This window comes from Temnothorax nylanderi, unplaced genomic scaffold (assembly GCF_030848795.1).
Source record: "Temnothorax nylanderi isolate EJ_2023f unplaced genomic scaffold, tnyl_v1.0 TNYL_tig0047_pilon, whole genome shotgun sequence".
Taxonomy (NCBI): Eukaryota; Metazoa; Arthropoda; class Insecta; order Hymenoptera; family Formicidae; genus Temnothorax; species Temnothorax nylanderi.
Genome location: NW_027249109.1, coordinates 103,178 through 127,621, shown reverse-complemented (window position 1 = coordinate 127,621; position 24,444 = coordinate 103,178). Strand labels below are relative to the sequence as shown.

At 41.4% G+C, this 24,444-nt stretch overlaps 3 protein-coding genes across 10 annotated transcripts; 2 read left to right on the top strand and 1 right to left on the bottom strand.

Annotated features, from left to right (window-relative positions):
- Positions 1 to 62: 62 nt before the first annotated feature.
- Positions 63 to 1,276, top strand: LOC139772164 (uncharacterized). Its single transcript, XM_071705628.1, has 3 exons — positions 63 to 242; positions 508 to 589; positions 668 to 1,276. The coding sequence occupies exons 1-3, from the start codon at positions 174 to 176 to the stop codon at positions 994 to 996; spliced, it is 480 nt and encodes a 159-aa protein (XP_071561729.1). The 5' UTR covers positions 63 to 173; the 3' UTR covers positions 997 to 1,276.
- LOC139772144 (patched domain-containing protein 3) lies at positions 998 to 10,299 on the bottom strand. Of its 3 annotated transcripts, XM_071705570.1 has the most exons (12): positions 9,806 to 10,294; positions 5,503 to 5,749; positions 4,794 to 4,864; positions 4,507 to 4,719; positions 3,674 to 4,251; positions 2,791 to 3,414; positions 2,587 to 2,717; positions 2,354 to 2,515; positions 2,005 to 2,275; positions 1,569 to 1,690; positions 1,314 to 1,482; positions 998 to 1,224 (listed from the first exon to the last, which is right to left on the bottom strand). In XM_071705570.1, exons 1-12 carry the CDS (start codon positions 9,985 to 9,987, stop codon positions 1,199 to 1,201), a joined length of 2,796 nt encoding a protein of 931 aa, XP_071561671.1. In that variant the 5' UTR covers positions 9,988 to 10,294; the 3' UTR covers positions 998 to 1,198. The 3 variants fall into 3 exon arrangements, with proteins under 3 accessions (XP_071561671.1, XP_071561670.1, XP_071561672.1); XM_071705569.1 differs by having other exon boundaries at positions 998 to 1,482; positions 9,806 to 10,299; XM_071705571.1 differs by lacking the exon at positions 9,806 to 10,294 and having other exon boundaries at positions 998 to 1,482; positions 5,464 to 5,646.
- A 906-nt stretch (positions 10,300 to 11,205) lies between these two features.
- On the top strand, positions 11,206 to 22,870 carry LOC139772155 (uncharacterized). 6 transcript variants are annotated; one of them, XM_071705595.1, is made up of 4 exons: positions 11,482 to 11,580; positions 15,603 to 15,848; positions 18,899 to 19,824; positions 20,572 to 22,870. In XM_071705595.1, exons 2-4 carry the CDS (start codon positions 15,766 to 15,768, stop codon positions 21,111 to 21,113), a joined length of 1,551 nt encoding a protein of 516 aa, XP_071561696.1. In that variant the 5' UTR covers positions 11,482 to 11,580; positions 15,603 to 15,765; the 3' UTR covers positions 21,114 to 22,870. The 6 variants fall into 6 exon arrangements, with proteins under 6 accessions (XP_071561699.1, XP_071561698.1, XP_071561697.1 ...); XM_071705593.1 differs by lacking the exon at positions 11,482 to 11,580 and adding an exon at positions 16,439 to 16,548 and having other exon boundaries at positions 15,769 to 15,848; XM_071705594.1 differs by lacking the exons at positions 11,482 to 11,580; positions 15,603 to 15,848 and adding exons at positions 15,859 to 16,036; positions 16,439 to 16,548.
- Positions 22,871 to 24,444: the final 1,574 nt, after the last annotated feature.

The following is a 24,444-nucleotide window of genomic DNA, read 5'->3' as shown; positions in this document are numbered from 1 at the left end:
ACGTCCCGTGGCGTGAAAAAAATATGCTCGGTCCACGTCCATGATGGCAGCACTCACAACTCACAACACAATCTGACATTTGACAATCAGTTTATTTCGGATATTCGAAGGAGTAAAGTGGAGTAAAGTCATGTTTGCGTATGGTGTAACGTAACCTAAATGTATAACCTAAAATGGAGCAAGCTAAGCCGTTTTTTCTAACAGTCACGCAACGTATATTCAGTAATTGGACAGCGCTAAGAGTAAGTTCCTGCAATCTTTAATCTTATATTAAATTCTCAAAAGCAGACGCCTTTTGTATCTCAAAATATTAACATAAGTATGTCTTTCCTTTTTTTCATCACGTCCTAAATATATATATATATATGATTCATATTTTTATTATATATGAAACGAAGTACCTACAGTAAAAATAAACAGACTGTGTATATATCTTAAACGTAGAAATATATACTATACAAATTTTAAGAAGTCATTACTTTGTGTAATGAAATCATTCATTTTTAGTTGGCAGTGGAACATGATATGGGTCCAATAGAAAGCGCAAGGGAATTTTGTTCAAATGTAACAGATGTAATGTGTATGAATGGTTTGTTACTTTCACTATTTTTTTAACATACAACAACGATAACGTTGTACTGAATTATATTTCGTTGTGTTTTTCTAGAGGGATTGACCAGTGACGAGGTTGCCAATCATCTAGAGAGTTATATGGACGATGCATTTAACACAGAACTACAGGACGATAGCAGTATGCAAGTAGCGGAGGAATTATTGAGGTTTTATCGATATTGCATAGCAGGCGACGAATCTACAGCAAAAACGGAATTTGAAAAATTACCCCAGCTACAGTCATGGCTGAACTTGGAACAACCAGCTCGACCTACTCGGACAGTGAGACGTGAACCCAGCAGTTCAGAGGAGGATATGGATGTAGATAAGAATGAGCAGGGGGAAGATGGATGGACAGTAGTCACAAACAGGCGAAACAAATAACTTTTCTTTTATACGAAAGATATCTTTATTTAGCGATTTTTTTATGTATATATAAAAGAATGGAAAGACATGAAAGGAAAAAAAGGACAGGCGCATATGTGATATGCGCACATTCGTTCCACAGTCATACGAATTTCAGCGCTACAATTATCTACAAAAATATAATTTTTACCTAAGCAGCCTTCTGAAATATTGCTAAATGTCATTTAGTAAGTGCGTCTTCTAGATCTGTAAACAATAAATAAAAAATGAACTTCTGTTCTCATTTATCTCGCAAAAATTGCGTCTTGTAACATTTAAAATTTTAAAGGTGCTACCTTTCCCATTTTGGGACAGATGGACGGTATAATAGCCGTTGTGATATTGCATAGCTTGACTCTTTTGCGGGCTGTTTTGTCTTCTCTCACCGGGTCCCGCCAAGCTCAGTATCACCGGCAGAAATAATAATCCGTGAAACAAACCGAACGTCACTACGGCCGTGATCAGCTGAAACGATATGAAATATTTGGCATTTCCGTTTCTTTCACGGCGATTGTATTATATTCATAATTTTGATAGTATTATATCCGTACCTTAAAAAAAGCTGTGAAAACGTAAGCCTGACTGAAACCCAAGAGGAAGAAGGCGAGGAATGTACTTAGGCCACCGTTAAACACCGCCGGTCCAATGACGTTAAACGTCGCTAGTGCTCGTTCTGCAAATGCAATAAGATGAAAAATTATAACAGCGCTTTGAAACCACACATTATTGAAAGCTTATAATCTTCCACGTAAGAAAATCGTATTATTATATATAACTTACAATTTTGTTTAAATTATTTAAAAATCTAAATAGTAATAAAGTTTAATAGCTTCTAATTATAATCTAATTAATTTGAATGTATAAAACTTTTAACTGTTTTAGTTAATAAATATTGATAAATCTTAGCGAATAAAAATTGCTCCTTTACTTAATAAGAAACGAACGATAAAAATGCAATTTTATAATGCAATGTTGTTTGCTAGCGACCTCGTTTATTGCCGCTCGAGCGTATGAATTCTAGTGCCACATGCGCGGCATAATCGACTGCCAATCCGGCGCACAATAGGATCATAATGGTTGATGATATTTCGACAGTCAGCCCCAGAAAGTACATCGAGCCTAAAAGATCGATGAGCGTGAACAGCACGCAGCACATCACCCAAAATGATGCGAGTAGATTCCTAAGTAACACCAGCGTTACTATTCCTACCGCCAATATCTCTAAGCTCAAGTTCCTCATCAATTCTTCGCCGATGATCTATAAAACCGATTACATACATTTATTAATTGGTTAATACACTTGATAAAATAAAATTCTTTAAAAAACGGATTTTACCTTATTTGACTCCCATGCTATGTAATCCAACGAATAAAACGCGATGTGATCGTATCCCTGAGTAAAGTTGACCGATTGCACGGCATCCCTCATAGAATGCATAGCCCGTATTTGATCGGACGACGTGCTTATGGGAATGTGTTGCACTGGAATCTGCGATGTCTGAAAGCATTCTTCGTGAGAAAACATTTCGCATTTGTAGATTATAAAATGTATCGTTCTCTTTGACGTACTGTGATATTGTAGTCGTTAAATGGCAACTTATCGAATTTCATATTCTGGATGTACGTTTGGCCCTTCACCGTGAACAGGAGAAATTCCGTGAGTGTGTTATAATATTCGTCTTTATTATCAATATAATGCGCTGGCGAACGATACATAATATTAGTAAACTCTATATTTAGGAAATGTATATGCCATATGAGCAATCATATTACCTTTGCCAGTAGTGTCCAGCCATTCCTGATACGCCATGAACCATGGGTCCAGGGTACGATTATTGACGTACGGATTTTGCCTCAGATTCTGCACCAGCTGGGACAATGCACGACGATCCTCGTAATAGTCCACTCCTGCCAGGTATATGTTGACATTCTTGCCATACTTTGGAAAATATTCCTTCAACTTGTTGTTAAATCGTATAGGATAAGACTCTTGATTTAAATAGACGAACGGATCAAAGTTCTGCTCCAAGTGAAATATCGCCCAAATGTTGACAACTAGCAGAATAGCAGTGGCTAACAAGATAATCGTCTTCATCCATATTCTCATCACACAAGGCCCAATGTATTTCTCAAAAATAAGTCGCTGAAAGTTTTGTTTGCTGCACTCGTTCGGTCGCAAATTGGGTCGCGGCCGGCAACAGCAGCCTTCCCTTTTCGCCGCCAATCGCCTCTCGTCGTATACCAGACAACTGACGAAAAATATAATCTCGTAGATGTAGAGGAATAATATACCCATTGCGGCAAATATACAGAAGGATTTCAGGAACGGCATCACTGTCGTCATGCCGATGGCGAAAGCCGTCATGTTGGTGAGCGACGTTACGGTAATGGACATACCTATGAAGGTAAGCAAAATATATTAGTTAAAATGTTGAATTATATATCTATATATATATGGACTATCTCTCAAAGACTTTTATTTTAACGATTCTATTAATATCGTCGAACGATCGTATAAACTTTTTTTGATTTTTATATATCGTCTGCATATTCTCCAAGTTTCCGAAATATATTCAAAATGCATTTATAGATGATATGTATAGTGTGAGTTATTTATATCCTCTTTGACGTTGAACTTGTTAAGATTTCATCGCACCTGATACTTGAATCGACTTTGCTATACGGGTGGGGACGTCTAACGACTTCTCCGTCTCCAATATATTTTCGAGACTTTGCATGATAATGAACATATCGTCGACGCCGATACCAAGTAGTAAAAATGGCAGGATCGGATGCACTGGACCGTAGGGAAATCCCATGTAGAAACACACTCCATAAGACGACATCAGAGCCTGGCCAACCACGAAGATACCCATGAAAGATAGGTATATCCGTTGCTGTATCGCGTTGCACCGGCCGATCATCACAATCACGTAGATCATGATCAATAATATGCCACAGACACACACAATCAAATTACTATTGATCACTTCGTGCAGCATGTCCTGATAACTGCGTAGCGTCATCGCATAGATCTCCATGCCCGGTGGCAAGGTACGATTGCAGTGCAGTACCCTCTTGATGAACTCGACCTCCCAATCCGGTGAGTGCGGATTTGACTTCTTCAGCAACCAGTATAGAATCGTCGCGCTCGCGCTCTTTACCGTCCCATTCTGGTCGTATTCGACGCCGCCTAATAACGGTGCGATGTCAGATAATATGTCTTTGGTATTCCTGCATAGAGTGAATAATTATATAAAGAGAGAACAAAAAGAGACACGTACAAAAAGGAACATAATACTGATATAACATAACATTATATTGATCACGCGTGTATTTCATCGAAACGTAATAAAAAGTGTTTCATTCAGAAATAAAAAATATTTCTAGAAGCATCAATTTACAACATGCTGTAGCCTGTATTTTATATTTTATCCGAGACTTTGAGCGATTCGATTTTACCGATTTTGCAAAATTCCAGCAACTTACTTATTTTGTAGAGTTGCGGTAACATCCTTCAGTATGCTAGCCTTCGTCAATTTAGCGATATTCCTATGGTTCTTTTGCCATATTTTCAGGAGCGATTTATGAATACAGGGTTCTTTCGCCATCGTACTATTTATAATAGGCAGATACTCATCGGGAAACTCAGTTTTATCCATGGTTTCCCATTTATCATCTTCTTGGAACCATGAAAAATACCTGTAATACAAATATTTTATATATAAATTCTCATATAAAAAGTAATCATACTTTTATATAAAAAGGATACTGACCCCGCACACACATCTTCCCAAGTGTTATTATTTGCTACTATGTTCTTCACATCTCTCTCGATATCTCTGATCTACAATTAAGTACACAATTAAATGCAATTAAAAAATGATTCATAATGATACCTTACATAAATGAATATTACATAATAATCATGAGTAATTAAGATTGTTAGAAAGATTTTTTTTATCTAACGTACATATCTAGTTTAATTTAAAAGAAAAATCCACGCGATTATCTTGATGATCAATGACTGTTAATCGATTTTTATCTTAAAATATCTTAACCCTTCGTGGTCACACTTATCACAGTTTCAAAATGGTCACACGAGGGTCAAAACGACCCCAGCGACTTTAATCGGCTGCCGTATTTACAGTTTTCATTATTTTGACTTGAAAAAATTACTGAACCTTCTTGAAATGTTGTAAAATCTACCGCAATATTAATTTTGCTAATTATTTAATATTACCATATTGAAAAAAAATCGTAAAAGTTAAGCTTGGAGTTAGTGTAATTCTGCTTTGAAAAATTTTTGGGGTCATGCTGACCCCATAGGGATCACGAAGGGTTAAAATGTAATAAGGAAGTTTTATTGCCTCAATTTCGCAATGAACAAATGTGCTGACAATTTAACTATCGCGGAGAGAAGTGTGCATTAATGTGGAAAAGAACCTTCGCTGATACTCGTATAATTCATGATCGCCTATGTACCGATCGCAGCACTTCGGGATCCAGCACGTTGGGAGCAGTGATGATGAGACTTTCGGGCCTGAGATCGTCTCGGAAATTCTCCTTCACCCATGCAGCATCCTTGCGAAGTACAGAACCGATTGGCATATAGAGTTCGACTTCGTCAATCTCCTCCCTCCAGAGTAACAGTCCGAGACCACATATGAGATTTAGGCATAGAGAAATTATTAGCCAAACCCATGGTTTTGTGGCTATACTAAATCCGATCCTGAAAGATACACGAAAATGAAGAAAATGGAAGATAATTAAATTAAAAATGAATGCATAACACATCGAACAATTGTAAAAATTCAACACGATGAATGTCTATGTGCGTACGTTAGTAACACAACAGAGAGAATAAATAAATAAAAATAAATTTAAAATGTCAACTTCGTATATTCGAAAATGCTGTTATAAACTTGGACGCAACTTGGACAGCTAGATACTAGATACTCTACACATCAAATATAAATTCAATCTATGATCAATATGATTGTCAGATAATGGCAATCGATAAATCGACTAACGCCGGGGGCAATGATCTCTGAATTATGCAAGATGGTAAAACACAGACATCGTCAGGTTTTGCTGATCTAACGTAATCCGATTTTAACCGACGATATTTCTCCCTTTTTATTCCTACTGAAAAAAAAAATTTTTTTTTGCTACTTCTTAATTTTCGCAATTTTGTTGATTTTTTAAATTTATTATACGTAGATATGTAACAATACTTATATGTTGCTCGATATTTGTAAAAAACTTAAGATTTTGAAACTGAGTTTTGCTTGCGGCTTATCGCAAATTAGATGCATTCAAGGTGATTTCAGGATTGTACGCAATCAGATAGTTCTCGGTCGGCATGAAACCTAATTTCTTCTTCCGCTATAATCTAGGATAATTAGAGAACATTAAGACGTCTAAAAAACGTTTTAAGATTTTTCAGTTTTATAAAGTTATCAGACGCTTTTAAAACGCCACATATCTAATTGTTATCTAATTGCTATCTCGTTGTTATCTAATTGTAAGAAGCTATTAATTAATCGCTAATTAGAGATGAGGCAGATATGCACCGTCGCACGAATGAATAGAACTCTTCAGATTGTTTTGCATTGCCGTATAAATGACAGAATTCAATGTCTTTGACATTCTCAGACATGCTACTTCGAAGAACACGCAACAAAGCTCGAAGAAATTATCTAACTCGATGCACGTTAAGAATTAACGGTTCCCATGATGGAATCCGTTATGACTGAGGCTATACACTATATATAGATGAAAAAGATGTGTGAAAAAATAAAAGCAAAATACAAAAGACACTTGGACAAATATTGTTAATAGTTTTTGAGTGAAATTACATATACATCGAGGATGGTTGCCTGAACAGCAGCTGTAGTACATTTTCAATAAAGTTATTTAAAAATTAACTCTCAAAAAAACGTAGGATTTACATAAAGATTAATAACACTTGAGATTTCGCAAAGCAACGTTGCTCGGGAATACTTGCCAAATTTTTAACGCTATTTATAATTTCTATCTAATTTCTTCTCATAATAATTTAATAATTATACATATAATTCTGCTGCACGTTATTTTAGCATTTTATATAATGTGTTCGTTCTCGGTGCTGTTCTTACTATTCTGCTCAATACTAAATTCGAGAGTTTTAGCAACGTTAGCTTTCTTTTGAAGAATTTGTCGAAGCCGTTTTTTTTTTCCAAGGCGGTTTGCTCGGACGAGTTCGAGTTTTATTTCCGTCACATTCCTGTGGAATTCGCTCGATTGATGATGAACAATATGAATCGTGCGATCTACGTTGCGACATTGGCGATCGCGAAAATTGGCTAAAACCCGCGCTAACCCAGTTAATATGTACGATATCTCGTCATCTACTTCTCCCGTTTGGGACCGATTATCTCGATGTGTGTGACTCGAGAAATAGACACAGTGTCGCAAGTCGCAAGGCGATGAGATGAGCAATTCGAGCCTCGATAGCGTGTATAATTGTAATACGCCGAACGCGGTGTCGAGTCGAAATAATTTCTTTTTTAAATAGCATAAACATCAAATGCATCGAGATACGTGATAAGGATTATCGCGAATCGTATGAAAAGTATGATGAAGTATTTTTTTTTTTTTTTTTAAGACAAACTTGGGCCCGATCTTTTCTTTGTCTTTTCGATTCTCTTCGACAAGTCCGATAATGATAAGGATAAGAATTCTAAGCTCGCACCTGGCGTCGATAACGTCAGGGTATTCGTCAAAGATAGCCCTTTAAGGTAAACATACACCGTGACCGTGTCATATTACGCACCGATCGTATTCCTGCTATCGCGGACTCTTTTCTTCCTCCGTTTATACAGCGGATCGATGAAGAGAGTAAGCGCGGTAGCGGTGCACGCTTATCTCGAGGAGCTATCTCACGAAACGTTTGTGTTTATTTTTTTGATAATGGCGTATAATTATGCGCGCGTAGGGGATCTTTCCGTCGCGCGAAATCGGCGAAATTAAGAGATCGCGGCGTTTTCCTCCGTCTCGTCACTACACGTATACGGCGGCCTTCCGATGCGCGCGTAAAAAGTCTATCGCACAATACAAAGGAGCAAGCAATAGGAACTGGGAATGACACGGGCAACAGAAATAACTCCATTTCAACTTATAATAAAACTGAAAAACTGTGACTGGGGTCAGGTACGGGCGATAGAGAACGAGAAATCCAACGCGTCAAAAATTCTGTTTCTATCGCCTATTTCATATTCCAATGCGTTGATACGCAGTTTTTGGTAAGTTGAAACATGGTTATTTCTGTTGCCCGGCATATTCCCTATACCTTTGTACCGCGTGACAGGCTTATAACGCAACAGCGCAACACCGGCGAGAATCGTCGTCGGACGAAGCGTACTACCTATCGGCGAAAGACTATATTTTCTGTCGCATATATTATAGAGAGAGAATCGATGAGTCACGTGCGTCGGGGATTCAGAGATTAGGGGAACAGACAAAGGTTTCCTTTCAAAGAATAAGGCCTTCTCGGAGAAAGTAACGAGCGCGGCCTTGAACTCTCCCAAGGTCTCTCCGACGTTTCTCTCGAGGGTCTCTCCCTTCGATCATGATCAGTCCAATTTATTATCTCGCGTTTGCTCCCCGTCGATCCATCGTGAGCGGAAAACAATGATGACGTGCAACAATACGGGAATCCAAATATTAGGAACAGATATCAGTGATGTAGCATTATTACGTCAATTTGTATTTTATACGTGTCCTCAACGTATTAATTCGCGATTAATTCTGAATGATTCACGTACGTCGCCTTAAGCTAATTTCTTTTTTGTGCTCTCGAAGAGAACGCGCTAAGCAGATGTTATTTCGTAAGAAAACATGACGCATGGATCGTAAGATCAAAGCTCCTCTTTTGTCCGCATTGTACTGCGGCTCTCGGGATCTATAATGTATGTTTGTCTAGGCTTTTATCTGACTGACCTATCTGACAATGAGTATTCTGAGCGAGCCGTCATTCGTTATTCATGCGAGTCCTGTCACTCGATGTCAATGTGATGTCACCCGTCGGACATCGATCTCTCTACTTTCAACAGAGTCTTCGATTTTCAATAATACCGTGATACCTTGCCGCGCCGTCATACGCATTATCATACAGGCGTTCGCGTGCAGTTAAACGTCAAGGAGGAAAAGGACTCTCCTCTATCGCTTTCTACACTCGGATCTCTTTCAGCTCTTTCTCCCCGCGGAGTTTCGTTATACGGCCGTTTCCTTTCAATCGCGGAAAGTGCAGCCAAGTGCAGACAGCTTGGCGTGCGTCACCGTGCATCGTGCATTCAAGCGAGAAACGCAAGTTTCCGAGCTCGTTCTTTTCCTTTCGCGTTTATGCGAAGCTCGCTTCGCAACAACGCGACACGTGCTCGAACGAAACGGAGAAAGACGGGGAAAGAGAACGAAATGCGTCACGATTGGGCAGATATATAGACAAACGGCAAACAAGACGTCTAAACGCGGAATTCTAAACTCGGAGCGGAGCCTACCAATAAATAGACGTGGAGCGCGATATAAACAATAGCCGCGAACGGTCGGGGATTGTCAGGAGTCGGGAATCGAGCGGCGTTCCCCGTACCCCGTTCCCCTCCCGCTCGTTGCATGCGCTATTACGCACCCGGAGTCCGGGCAGCGGGCTCTTCCGGTGTTCCGGTAGCGAACGGGAGAGGCAGGGGACAAGGGGGGACAGGGGAAAAGGAAAAGAACGATTTCGCACTTCCGCGCTCCGCGCACTCACCGGTGAAATATCCGGTCGGAATTGAAGTGAAAGTCGAGCAGCAGCTCCTTGCAGCGGGCCCACGTGACGGCGATCGATCCTCGTCGGCGCGGGCGCTCGTCCTCGTCGTTGGCGGCCTCCGTCATCGTCATCGTCGTCGTCGTCGTCGCCGCCGTCGCTCGGCCGTCGACGTGCAACTCCATTTCGGCGATGCTCGCTGCCGCGTGCTCGGTTGTTGACTGGCGCTCCCGCGGCTGGCTTTGTTGCCTGACCGACCGACCGACCGACCGACCAACTGACTGGCCAGCGCCAGCCGACCCACGCGAGCCGCGAGCGTGCGTGCGAGCGAGCGAGCGAGCGAGCGAATTCGCGGCGCTCGCGGTAGCGCCGAATCCGCGCGCGCGATGCACGTGCACGTGCTGGAAGGCTGGAACTGCTACTCAGCTACTGTATGCCGTCAAGCCGTGTACTGTATGGCCTGTATGCGCTATGCAGCTGTATGCAGATGCAGATGCGCGCCGCCGACGCGGACGTGTGCCCAGTGTGCCGCGGTGCGGTCGCGTCGCGACGGCCGCGGGCCGGTCGACGATACCACCCTGATTCACATCCCGCGAGACGCGAGACGCGAGACGGTATCGCGCGCGCGAAAATGATCACGGTGGGAGAGTGATGACGGGATGCACCGATGCACCGATGCACCGATGCACGATGCACCGCGGCTTCCGATCTACCGCCGCAATCTATATTGAGCGAACGACGTATCGCGCTCTCTTTCTCTCCCGAACGTCGCTGACGGAGTGCCTGAACTGCCTGAACGTCCCTCGACCTGCGCGGGGAACTCGTTACGTAACGGCAAGCTCGGAAAGATACCCGGACGTCCGGAGGCTTTTGTTTTTCGGCTCCCGTCGCGATGGGCAGATAGTTGGATAATTTCCAAAACGAATGGAACGTTCCGTTTGAGATTTCGATGAACGAGATTCGCGCCCGCCGTACACCGCGCTTTCCAAAAAGAATCGTCTCCCCCGAAACACATACGACGCGACGCGGACGCGACGCCTCCGTCGAGAACGCACCGTCGCCGTCGAATCGAAATGAATTACTGAATCGAATTGGATCATTTGGATCGCGCTCAGGTAGCTTCATGGTCCCGCGAGCACCGTGATTGCGCGTGCACATCACACCGTACATACGTCATACGCACCATCACGTCGTGAACCGTGCATGTGCATCGTTAAGCGCCGATACGGCGTCGATCACGAATCCACGACTGCCGATCGACATGCCGTGATGCCGTTAGACTGCAAACCGACGACTAGTTCCCTATTGTTACTTATCGCTCGGCGGCTAAAGCGCGGCTCACCTCGGCTCACCTCAGCAGTCAGCTCACCTCGCGCTTAAACGGCGAAAAGCGAGACCTGCGATTACAACGCTGAAAAATGCGTAGTATCGCACAAACATATGTACGTATAAGATAAAATCATGTCACGTCACGCGATAGGATTGTTTACGCGTGGCACGGCACGTTATCTTCTCAATAGTTGAAGATAACGAGATGAAGCATCGGCGGTATCGCTAATATTGTGGAATATCTCCGGCGCTCGGTGCACGCGCACCGAGGACTATCAAACGTAGTACGCTTGCCGCCGAACGCACGGGGGCAACGGGTGGCAGTTGGCACAGGTGCGCAAGTGCTTGGAAGTGAAAAGTATAGGTGAATAGGTTTATTACGGCCTTGGCACGAGCGCTGAAATCAAATCAAATGCAGATTTTTCAACATTGCGCGCTTAGCGCGCGAGGTAACAAAAACGTTAAAGTCAACGCCGCGTTTATCGAAATCTTTCAAGTTTTCTCTCTCCAGTTTAATCAGTTATTTTTCAAGTTTAATGGAGAGAAATTGATTAACTTTCGAGAGGAATCTGACCTCAGGTTCTCGATCTTGTCGATGCCCTTGATTTTGTCGTACAATTTAATTGCGACGTACTTATCGGAACGACCGAGCTATCGGGAGGATAATTCTGGCGTGTGTTATTGAGAATAGCGTATATCGCAAATTCATGTCACGCAGAATAAGCGACGGGTTGTTTTCACTGAGTGCACGTGTACCGAAAGCATCGTGCGGTCGGTCGTCTTCAGTGCTTAACGTCCACGAAAATTGTTTACGATGCGAAGAGTCATTAACTTTTATTACATCTCCTTTTTTTCCGTTCTTCGATTCGAGCACTGTAATCGAAACGGAATAAGCGGTTTGCCAGGACATATGCGAGGATAAAGAGAAACATATTACAGATGAAATTTAAAACGCGGGTAAACATAAATTACAAGTTGCATCAGTTTGGCAAAAAACTTGCGCACCGCGTACAAATGACGCAACTTCAACTCGTGATCAAAAATTGCGTCCAATTTAACCAAAACTTGCGTATTACGTAGTCCTACGAGTTGATCACGTGTATGTAGAATATTTGCAGACGCGAAGTGACTATAATTACGTGCCTTTACGTAATTTAGAAGTAGTAATTTAAGGAAACCCCCTCTTTAATAGATCGTCCGGGAAGAAACGGTTGAACGCAAGTCGTCAGCCCTGTTCGCCTCGAATGCTCTCTCGATGCTCCGATTCTCGCGTTTTTCCGACGGCGAGGGAAACCCGTGTCTATGCTCGTTACTTTACACTTTCCAAAATGTGGAAAGTGCGAGCGAGTAGGCGATTCGAGCGGAAATCGCCGTCGGCGTGGTTCATGATATATCCAACCGGCCGAGATAATCGCCGACGCCGGAAAGTTCGCGACCCTGTCACCGTTCATTCGAGCACTTGATAAATCATTCGGATAAAAACCGGAGAAACTTACGCGACACCGTTGTTGCGTAACAATCAGATGCACTCGATGCGTGCGAGCGCACTGACGCATCCGCGTTGCACGTTGCACCGGCGATTAATCATCGCTGATACTCCCACGAGTCCCGCGCCAAGATTCTACTCGCGAAGAATAGAGACGCGTCTCTCGCACTTTCCCTCGCGATCTACGAGAGAGGACTTTGCCCGCGGAACGATCTGTCGCAGAGATTTCGTGTAATTCCCCCCTTTTTTTTTGCAAAATTCCTAAGGAATCCAGAAAAGACCGAGATATTGTGGAATGAATAAAAATTATTAATATAAATATAAAATGTAGTTATAAATATAAATTAATAAAAATTTCAACTTACAATTTCACTGACAGAATCTAGGATTTTGCAAAATCATTAGTAAGATTGTGTTATTTTTATTTATTCCACAATATCCCAGTTTTTTATGGACTCCTTAGGAAGTTAAAAAAAAACGAATTACCGAAACTCCTACGACAGATCCAAATCCTGGTCGCATCAAAAGTTATAGCTAATATTTGCTTTGCACTTGACAAAGTCGGTTCCATTTCAAATGAGAGTCCCGAATTAATCTAATCTCTAATTCGGTTAATGTTTACCTTTCGAGTTTAATTTCATGTACGAACCAATTTTAATTCCGTTGGAATTTACAGCATTGAACTTCTAATTCCAATCTTGCGTTTGCGATGTTTTACTGACGTGAATAGACGGTGAAGAATGCGCGGAATGACGTGAATAGTTCGTGACACCGCACGATTAAGATTGTAATTACTCGTCGTGTAGTCACAGCAAAAACACAATAAAAGCTGCGCGATTAAGATCGCCTCTGCGATATTTATGGAAAAAGGTGATAAAACGATATACCTATAACTCGTATATCGATGAGCGAGCGCGAGGTTGTAATCTTGAAGTTCGAGATCTCGTTTTTGCCACGTGATAATATTGTTCGCAGCTGGCACCATGTAAATAGACACGTGTATCGTTCAAGTGCGACTGTCCGTGAAGTTTACCTCGGGCCGGTAATCAGCGGAAACATTAAAGTCAGGGTCGGTTAGTATATTTAGTCTCAATCGCGATGTTGGGCGACCGATTGGAATATATTATGTTTGACTATAGCGCGATGTGTTGAGGTATACGGCACGGCCTCTTTAAAATCTCGTTCAGACTTTAAAGCGGACTATCGCATTTTGGTCCAGGTGCCGGCACCGCCGCGATCCGCCGAGGCCGCGCACGGCGATGAGGATCACGGGATTGACGAACGGTAACTTCAGCGATTTGTTTCTGCTGCCTTTCGACATTGTCGAGCTGGCTGGCTTTCAAGCGCGCCTCGACCTGGTACACTTAATACTTAATCAATCACTATATAGATCGCACCCTTGCAGGAAACAATTTCACGCATCTGGCAAATTGTTTGACTCCTTCGGGCGAGAGAAGAGGCTAAAGTTTCGATTTCTTATTCATTATTGTGCACGCTGAAATATTCTCTGCAGATTACATTTTATTCTGCAAATTGTACGCGCGTGAGAAGAAAAGGAAAAAAACGGAGATAGGAAGCGGAATAAAATCACCTTCGAACAAAAAGAACGGAGAACGATCTTTATCTATTGCTATTTTGCAGGAAGAAGAAGAATGTGTTTATCTTCGATGGAACATACTTATTCAGCAACGTGTGTAATTTAGCATATAAACGTACAGATAGGGTTTAAGAGTTTAAAAGTTAAGACAAAAATTTGTAGAACATGTCCCATTTCTGTCATATCACATAGGTACGTGATTTCGTTGTATATTTCTTCTCCTCAAGTTTAGTCCAGACCTTTAGTTTCTTTTACCAGCTCAATAATGATTCGAGAATTATATACATATATTTCTCCAGAGAAATGTATGTATGATCTTCGAGTAATTATTGATTGAGTAATTATCGATCAAATAAGAAAGGTCATAGACAATTCTAGCAAACTAAAATTCAGTCGCATGATATCGACGATGACATTCTCAGATTATAACGTAGAAGAATATGGTTCTTCACAGAAGAATACAATTTAATCTCTGGATTAAGCTACAGAAATGCATATCCAAAAATATACATATTATACAGATTTTCAGTCTTAGAGAAGCCACCGCAAATAGCAGGATCCCTGACACTTCGCTGCAAAACATTTCGCACGCGTGGGTAATATCTTGTCCCTATGCCGTGAAGTCCCATTAATACGAGGACACCTGCATCGGTGAGGATAATTCGCATCTGTCCCCGTTCACGACGTTTATGGAGGCTAAACAAATCTCGCCGGGTCAACCGGGTCCGCCTGAGCCTGGCTCCAGGGGGGGTCAAATAAGCGAATTGCGTTCGAGCTCCGTGCCCCTAAGTAGGTCTTTAGCCGTGGAGGACCGTTATCCGACTCGCGACCTTCGGCAAACAATTCGTCTGCGACCGTTTTGTCCTTGCGCAACGATCGTGCGCTTCATGGCACCGCCGCCGTCGACCGGATCTCGCGGCACACTGCACTCATCCAGCTTCCCGTGCGTCAGTCAGAGCGAATCGATCCGAAGGCGCGATTATCACGTTACGCCCTATTGACTCGGAGAACGATCGTTAGATCGTGAAGATCGGCCTATAGTCAATTTCGAGGAACCTGCGCGGTGATCGATGAATCTCCGATGGAGATCGACGAATAACTGAACTTCATTTTTATGCCGCGACACTCGGTCATCCTATTATGCAAATCCTGCGGTAATAATCGAAAGATACAGTGCGTGACACAGTATTAGAGTCCATCTTAATCTCGTGAAAATGAAATTTAGGTCAATTCTATCGAATCTCTAGAAGAGCGGATCAAGGTCTAACAATTGATGGATCCGATTAATCTAATTTAGGTTAATAAAATGGCAAATTTTTTATTTCAACCTTGGAAATATTCTCTTTTTTTCTCCTTCCCCATTTTTTATTTATTCCTTTCTCCTGAAGAGGAACTATCGTCTAGAGAAGGAAGAGATCGTGAAGATGGCCTTCGCGATCGCATATCATCTGCATAGATAATATGTAAATAAACTATCATCGCCTACTGCACGGATTCCTGCTCTCACCAGCATCTTTTTCCGGAAATACTAGCTGGTCGGTTAACCTTGGAATGTTTTGGGGATATCCGATGACTCTCCCGGTTCCTTCGTTTTGGCCCGATCGGAACCGGTCCTCCTACGGACGAGTGGCCAGGTAATTTATGGCGAGGTAAACCAGCGGTTGCCGACGCGGCCAAGGTGTCAAGGTAGGGAGTTCTCTCCCGGAGCGGAGTGAATGCCTTTCCCGGCCGGTTGGTCCCGGCATCTCAGTACTCCTGGTGCCGCACCAACCGATGGGACTCGTCGTTTCCTCGCGCGCGGTCGCGATCAAGAAGGGCGAAGGTACGTTCGTTCGGCCGAGCTGGTCAAGTCCAACGATCAACGGGCTGATCGGCCGGTCCGCGCGAAACGAATTATCGTCCTAAGCGAAAAATCGAGCATTAATTCCGAGAATTCTCAAATAAATCAGATATTCGGATACCTCTCATCAATTGTGCTCATTTATTATAAATCGTATATAAATGACCACTCCAACGTCATATATACACGCATCTCAGTGGGTTAAAAGAAATAAAATATGCGCATATCGTATGTAAAGTTTGAATTTTTGTTGAAAAAATCTGGATGATTAATGCTTTACCAATCGTAATCTGCAAAAAATATTCGAATAAGTTTGGAAATTATTTCACGCCCTACGATCGTCAGTGAACCGTGTAGTAATGACGTTATTTTTTCTGAATATAGTGTATGAAGAGTGTGCCAGATAAATCGAGTGCATATCCGAGAGCTTCCACATCAGGAATAAATGTAGTGAAGTGGAATTGGATAACTCGCTCGAGTTTATTCCAGGAACTGTGTGAGAAAATTAACTTCTAATTTAATAATTATGATACGATAAAAAATGCGATGTAATGCGTGTCAGGATTATTCATGAGAATCGGCGATCTGAGAATTAAAAACAATATTAATTTTTTGCAATCGGAATATTTCAATCATTACAGAAAATACGCAAAGTTACGTAAAATATTCAATCGCAATTTAGCGTTTCTTAATATCTCTTAATATTCGCTTTATCATTTAATTTCTTTTTCTGTGTTAATAATATTCTTGTCATCCATTGAATTTCAAATAAGACGAATAAATTAAAGTAATGAGACACATGATATGTCTAGCTAAATAAATGTTTCAATCCATCACAAGATATAATACTGCTTTTAATGTCGATCAGACGGAAATGAAATATTAAGTATTCACGGATATGGCTATTGATAATTGAAGAGTTATTTGGTGTTATTAAAAATTACAGACTCGACCTTAGGTCGAAAGTAGGGTGAATGAATGGAATGTCTCTCGATATGTTGCCTATCGGGAGACGCCCGATCGAATTTGAGGTCAATCGTAATAATTCAAGTGGATATGGGTGCATTGAATTTCGGTCGTACACTGAATTCCCAATAGAATTAACGGTTTTAGAAAGCCACGAAACAACCGATGGAACAGGAATCGGCGCTAGGAATGACCATAAAGTCGCAGAACGATTTGCGTCAGAATGTCAGAAACCAATTTACAAACGGACACTCGCGCAGAAAGCTATCTTCTCCTGTCGTTATTTGTAACAGTAAAACTGAAATATTAATGCGCAATAATAATAAATGTATTTAAAAATTAAAATAGATTGATCTTGGATTGCAATACGACAAAGAAGGCATAATTGAATCGGCGTTTGAAAGAGATTAATTCTTGTGTTAGAGATTGGTCTCTACGTCTTTTATATCTTTTAGATATTTCTGCTGTCCGAACAGTTATTAAGTAGAATCGAATAAGATGACTGAAAGTTTTACACATGCACATGTGCTATAATGACTTGGCTGATTTAGCGAACAATTAGCGGATTTGTCGCGAGGCAATTTGTAATTGTCATGTTTTGCTAACGGCGCACGTCCAGATTCGGAAAAAGTAGGTAATTCTCGACAATGTAAATGATGTCGCGAATAATGCCGCACTCCTCAACGTCGTCAACAAGGTAGAGGAATAAATCGAGCGAAAAATAGAGAAATCGAAAGAGATTTGTCGAGTCAGAAATCTTTAACTACCTTTATTAAATATAAAGTAGCAGATAATCGAGCGGAAGAGTAAATAAAAGAGCACATCTCGCGCTCTCTAACATGACGCAGCACTCGCATATGCTCGAGCACGTCGCATCGGATAAACTTGAGGCCCAAATACTCTCTCTTGTCGAGGTGTGGGCCAGTACGCACGTGACTAACATGCTCGTGTTGTTCGTCACTCTCTCGTGAAACGGAACGGCTTTTCCCTTCCGTTTCGGGGTCGCGTTTTAACTCGCGAGTACTTTCGATGCCTCGTATCTCGACTTCCTGACTGAATGTTTCCATCATTTTAAAAATCCACGCGATACGCAATGTTAGTTTCAACGTCTGGTTTTTTTCTGTAACATCATCTTAATATTCCGGAGCTCCGCTGTATAATTTCGTTATTAGAAATCTGATAGAATTTTAAACATCCGCTAAATTTTACGGAGAAATTTTACGAGTCTCATAAAACTTTGACAAAATGAGACATCAGGGCAAATCGGGTTAATTAAATTCTCGCAAGTCATTGAAATCGTGCATTTTGTTAGTCGCTCTTCGCCTCGTGGCCGACGAAAGTGTCACGCCGTCAACGATTTATGAATGCATGTAGCGCATTATAATGCATGTTTACGGTCCTCGATCTATCTCTTCGAGTAGTCGCATCTGTCGAATCCGGTTGTTAAATGATAGCCGCCGCAAATAATGGCAAAGGACTTCGGCGAAATTGCCGCGAGGAGACATTCTCCCGTCCCGTTCCACTTACATCGTTCTTACGCGACGAGTAAAAGCACAGCGGTCGAAAGGAACGCGGGCATTTAAAGACAATCGTCATTATGTACTCGCGAAGCTGCATCCCGCGAGCACCATTTCTTCCCTCTCCCGTTATGACTAAAAATCCCACGTTCCGCTAGAATAGCGGCAGTCGGACTGCCGACTTTCTTGGCCGAGAAATGTCGTCATTAAAATTCGGTACGAGAAATTTCGTCGCTAACAAAGTCTCGCCGAGATATAATAACGGTTAGAGATACCCGTTATAGCAAATTTGGCGACGAAACTACTATTAGATTCCTCGCATTGCCGTCTCCGACATTTGAAAGTTATCTTTCCTTTCCAGAATCATGATCAGGCTCGCAATCCTCCTCGTGCTCGCGATCGACCTGGCGAAGGGCCAGCTCAATTACGAGGGAAATCCATACACGGAGTTCACCGAGTATATCGCGGAGGAGAGCAATCTTTCCGAGAAGTCTGCCAGGAAAAATGACGTCTCAATTGACGTGTCCAACCCCGTGGTCTCGTCCCGTCCTCAGAAGCTGTATCCCGTTGCAGAGCCCGAAAGCGATGGGCGCTTACAGCAAGAGGCGGATACCAATAATCTTCTGAAATCACAGATTTCGTCTTCGGTCCAGACTCTCCAATCGGACACGTCCGCTCGGCAGTTCCAAGACTCTTCCGGGAATTCGCCGATCAGCCAGGCGGAGGTCGCGCTGAACACGTTCTTGAACTCCAGGACACCCGCGGAATCTCGCTTGTCTCTCGATCACTATCTCCGCAGTCAACAGTCGCCGGAGGCTCAATTGCGATCTTCGGACGCGATCATCGGTCAGGAATCATCAAAGCCGATCGAGCCCCTCAACCCTCAACCTCAACCTCAACTGATCTCTCACGTTGAACAACAGCAACAGTTGCTAGTCCCTCAGGTGAACCAGCAACAAGTGCAACTGACATCGCAAGTGGACCAGGTTAAGCTAGTGCCGCAGGTTGATCAACGGCAACAATTATTGCCGTCTGCTGACCAGACTTATGGCTACGTGAGACAACCATCCATGGTACAGGCGGTACAGCCCGTGATCAGAACACCCGCGGGAGTTGTCCTGGGACAGAAGATGCTGCAGCCAGTGCCACTCGTGCCTGCCTTCCAAGCTAGGAACGACATGATAACGCCGGCGATGTGGCGGGAAAGAATGAGAAGAATACGCGGGAAACCGTACCCCTTTGCACAATCGAGGATAGCACCGGCATTGTACCAAGGACCAATCGCAGGTGAGAAAATCTCAGAGAGGAAACGCATGATAGATTGTTCGACACAAGATGCAAGTAATCTTCAACACGAGAGAATAACAATTTTTTTACGAGTTGTGACGTAAAAAAGTTTTATCTTCTCGATGGAAGACCTTATCGGGCATGTACATCTATTATTCACATTTTTTTTCTGAGAAATAATGGTTCTTTATTTACACCAAAATCGCGTTATTATTATTCAAGTTATTCTGTCTCACGCCTAAAAATATTCGCCTTAAATGCGTGAACATTGGTCTGGCAGAAGTATGACCTTTAACTTGATGCTGCAAGAATGCGCGTTACGTCATATATTTTGAATGGATTTATGCGGAAAGAAAGACCGAATAAACACTTCATGGCAATATATCATCTTTTTTTTTAAATTGATTTATACGTTCATGAATTAAATCTACATAAATACATCTAATGTGAGAATCCGAGCTCATCTTCGATCATATATCATAATTCACTTATTCGAAAGTCAGCATTTTTAGACACGGCATATATATAATGAGATAATGACTAACTACACGATCAACTGATAACTTTTCCTTTCAAAAGCGACGTATAGCGCATACTATTTTCACTCAGTCAGCATTAACACATGTTTATGTTTCAAAATAGACACATGTAGAATACACTTATTGTTAGATAATAATATGTGTCGCGAATAAATTATATAACTTTCTTCCGTTTAATAAAATTATAATCGCCTTCTGGATATCTCAGTTCCTTTCAAGGCCAAGGGTCCGGTGGAGGTGATCTACACGAAACCACCGGGTTTCCATCGAGGACCACCCATCCTCAGTAACCCACCGGTTCCCTACGAGGACGCGAGCGCCTGGTTCCCCGACGCTGATCAGCCGCCCTCCCAGAAGGACGTCTATTATTCGCAGTTGTACGCGCAATCCTACGATCCTCACTATTACAATTACATCGCCGCGACCGGTAAAATCCGGCCGTATCTGTATGGGAAGATAGGCAAGTATAAGGAGGAGCAGAACGACGGCATCTGGTCGGAGCTGTATCGCGGCTTCAAGAAGCACGGCCTGAGAAATATCATGACGCCGACCTTCTTGCTGGGCATGACGCTACCAGTGGTGACCCTGATGCTATCCGCCCTCGTGCAGAAACGGTCCATCTCGCGCTCCGACGACGCGAGGGAGTTGAATCAGGAGGACGCTCTGCAGGAATACCTCGAAAGGCTGCAGAGGGCGATGGAATGTTACTCCGGTAGGAATTCCCGAGACGCAAAGCTAGACGGATGCTAGAATCAAGGATGTCCTGATGCTAAATGAGTGACTCGTGCCGGATAACGCGTGAAAAAGTAGCCCGTTCGGCATTGAGAGAGTTGCATTAGTAATTCAAGTAACGATAAACGTAAAAATTTGAAATGTTTTTAGTATTCAAACTATTTATACATTTTACATTTTTGATATTAAAATATATACGGACTCTTTATGTCTGCGCATCATCTTGCACTTTCATTTCACTCAGCGACAATCAGATATGATCGTTTGATTCTGAGATTCGTTTATTTAATGCGATGTTACGTCTAATTTAAAGTAAGGTAATTCTCGCCGCGTTTTGGAATAAACGCACGGCGAGAATAAAAATTTTTGTACTTAAATTATGATAAAGGTAATATTCTTAAAATCGCGTGTGCTTTGTAGACATAATCATGTAATTGCATTTGAGCGCGGGAGACTGGTTATGTTGATCAAGTACGATAGTTGCAATATATTACTTTCTAATGTCATATATGACATATATAACATCGTGTGTACATATATGCACGAGATCTGTTCAAAAACTTCTCGAACTTTGTCTTTACAATTTTTGGGGGTTTACTTACAACTTATTCTCAACCTCATTCGTCTGCGAATTTTTCTTGATGTCTTTCAAATGTCGATCCTTTAGCCTTTCATGGATTTTACTTTTAAAAAGGAGAAAGTTTACGAGAGCCACGTCGAAAAAATGTCAGAAGAAAAAAAGCATGAATTGTAGAAAGACAATTCATAGTTCTTTCACCACAACGCGATCGCACACGCAATCCCTGCTGATTCGTCACTTCTGCACCAAACAAAGATGATTGTGCTTTCTCAGCCTCTTTACTCACGACCTGACTCTCGCGAACTTTTTTCTTTTCTTAAAACTGAAATCCACGTTGAAAGACCGAAGATTCGACACAATTGAAGACGTCAAAGAAAATTCGCAGACGGACTTACGTGCGCCTGAAAATCGCGTACAGAGACTGTTTCCAGAAGTAGAAATGGCGTTGAGAGTACATCAATCGAGAAAGAACGTATTTCGAAGGAGATAGGGCTGAATAAGCTGTAAGTAAACCACCAAAAATTATAAAGACAGTTCTTGGGAACTTTTTGAATATATCTCATATATATGTATAACGTTCTTAGAAACGCCACGTGAATGTAACGTTTCAAGAATATCGAAAACTGCATAGCTTCGTAAAGCAAAATTACGCCATACGAATTGCAACGTACAATTAAACAGAAGCAATGCGTTGTAATTTTAACGCGCATTAAAAATAAAACATGCGTTTCAAAGTAATTTATCTCAATCGAAAAGGAAGGTCTTAAGCAGATATTTTAATTTCCATACATTCAAATGATCACTTCCGGCGGAAAACAGTAAAAAAACGATGTTTTGCACACGCGGCTCATATTATCTCCGTGCTACTGTACGCGATCACTGTAACACAAATCTAATGACACGCGAGCGTTCTCGCGATGTGTTATTAGTGCATTATGCAAGACCCACGTCTAATAAAAAAAAAGACCTACGTCTCCCTCCTGTCTGTCGCAAGTCATCAGTTGCTGTGCGCTAAAATAAAAAGAAGGAAAGATAAAAACTACTAAGGCTGCTCTTCCGGGTTAAATTTAGAAGAATTAAATAGCGAAAGGCAAGCCAGACTTGCCGATGTTACTGCATCAAACACTGTGTATATATAACATGTATCTAATATACAAAAATATACATAATACACACTCGCGTTAATTAAAACACATACTGTGCGTACTTTGTTTACTGTTCCTGGCGCAACGAACATTTCCCACATTATCCGTCATCCCCGGAAACCGAACGCGGATATCTTTCTTTTTTTTTTTTAAGAAAAGGAAAAGAAGGAAGCCCGATAGTGAAATCTTCGTGAGAACTAAACTTTCGCGTTTCAATCATCGTTGCACCTGTTCGTCGGATGAAGATAAATCGAAGGGAAGAAGGAACTAATTATCGCTCCTACAATATTATTTTTTCTCTTGCGTAAATGCGATGTCCCTCATTTTGCAAAGATCTGCGGATCATGAATAATTGAGTTACTCGTTGGCAGAGACGAAACAGAAGAGTGATTTACCTCTCCACCCTGCGATGCAGCGATGGAGCTGAACGCGAAGCGGGACTGGAACGACTTCGAATTCTAATCTCAAACGCGCGTTGCAACCTACGCCTTTTATCGCGTACGGACGCCAGTCTAATTTACGAGCTTATTAATATATTAGTTCAGGCTAACGTAATTGACCTTGTTGTTAAATTGCTAATCCGGCATCGCTCGCTGGAATTGCTATATATATATACGTTCAAGTTGTCGCGTCTGCTGGAAAATATGTCATACAAGTTTCAGAGTGCATTCTTTTATATATTATGCAACGTGCGTATTAAAAAGAAAAAAAATGATAAAGTCGTGATCTATGCAGAAAAATTTATCGCAATAGTTTTAGTTTCGATAGAAATTTGCGCATGTATATAACTCATTGAATATTTCAAAGCGATATTTGTTTGCCATTCGCAAACACATTTGTTATCTATTTCAGTGACAGTGTGACTATTAAATTGAGTTGTTCGTTTTAACTTGAAAATGTGACATGCTACTGAAACAATATGCAATTTAGTAAAGTAGGTATAGTAAAATATAGATATTGACAATAGAATCGATTTAGTTTTAATTCGCGGAGTTTTGTTACCGCCTTTTATATTTTATCAGTAGATACGAAAATATAATAAAAAATTAAATTAATAATTAAATAATATATATAATTAAATATTATAACACGTAAAATAAAAATTATTTCTATGTATGCAATAACTGTGAAAATTTACGTAAGGAAGATCAATTGACAACATATAGAATAAATATATGCTACTTGTATAACGATGAGCTGTGTTCAGAGTTTAGAAAGTAATATACTAATCGGATCGTCGTATCGGGATTAAGCTGGTCATGCCAGTTCTGTCCGAGAAGAACGCGATACATTACGATACTTCCACGCAGCTCTCAATCTAGAACACTAAAAACCTGTCAGTAAAGTGTGTAAACCGTTAATAATAAAATGTAGGTCGCGTGTACGGGTATCTGTTTTAATTAGCTAAACTAACAAAGTTGTCGAATAAAAAAAAATCTTTCTATCCTTTATGGCTCACAGTGTCCTTATTTTCATGAATCACAATTTCCAATTTTATATGAAGATTAAATAGAATTATATGACTACTAAAAGTTAATATTATAAATAGTTCTATTGTTCTCGTAAGATTATTTATTAATTGAATAGTATCAAATAGTATTTTTTTGGAAAATTTCCTAAAAAA

What these genes read in the sequence shown, in the direction of transcription:
- LOC139772144 (XM_071705569.1), bottom strand. Translation starts at nt 9,987, where the DNA reads ATGGAGTTGCACGTCGACGGCCGAGCGACGGCGGCGACGACGACGACG. An exon ending in ACCGCAACTCTACAAAATAA is followed by an intron (nt 4,252 to 4,506) that starts GTAAGTTGCTGG and finishes CACTCTATGCAG; the next exon opens with GAATACCAAAGACATATTAT. An exon ending in AAAGTCGATTCAAGTATCAG is followed by an intron (nt 3,415 to 3,673) that starts GTGCGATGAAAT and finishes TTACCTTCATAG; the next exon opens with GTATGTCCATTACCGTAACG.
- LOC139772164 (XM_071705628.1), top strand. Translation starts at nt 174, where the DNA reads ATGGAGCAAGCTAAGCCGTTTTTTCTAACAGTCACGCAACGTATATTC. An exon ending in GTAATTGGACAGCGCTAAGA is followed by an intron (nt 243 to 507) that starts GTAAGTTCCTGC and finishes ATTCATTTTTAG; the next exon opens with TTGGCAGTGGAACATGATAT. An exon ending in AGATGTAATGTGTATGAATG is followed by an intron (nt 590 to 667) that starts GTTTGTTACTTT and finishes GTGTTTTTCTAG; the next exon opens with AGGGATTGACCAGTGACGAG.
- LOC139772155 (XM_071705593.1), top strand. Translation starts at nt 16,442, where the DNA reads ATGAAGAGTGTGCCAGATAAATCGAGTGCATATCCGAGAGCTTCCACA. An exon ending in TCGAGTTTATTCCAGGAACT is followed by an intron (nt 16,549 to 18,898) that starts GTGTGAGAAAAT and finishes TTTCCTTTCCAG; the next exon opens with AATCATGATCAGGCTCGCAA. An exon ending in GTACCAAGGACCAATCGCAG is followed by an intron (nt 19,825 to 20,571) that starts GTGAGAAAATCT and finishes TGGATATCTCAG; the next exon opens with TTCCTTTCAAGGCCAAGGGT.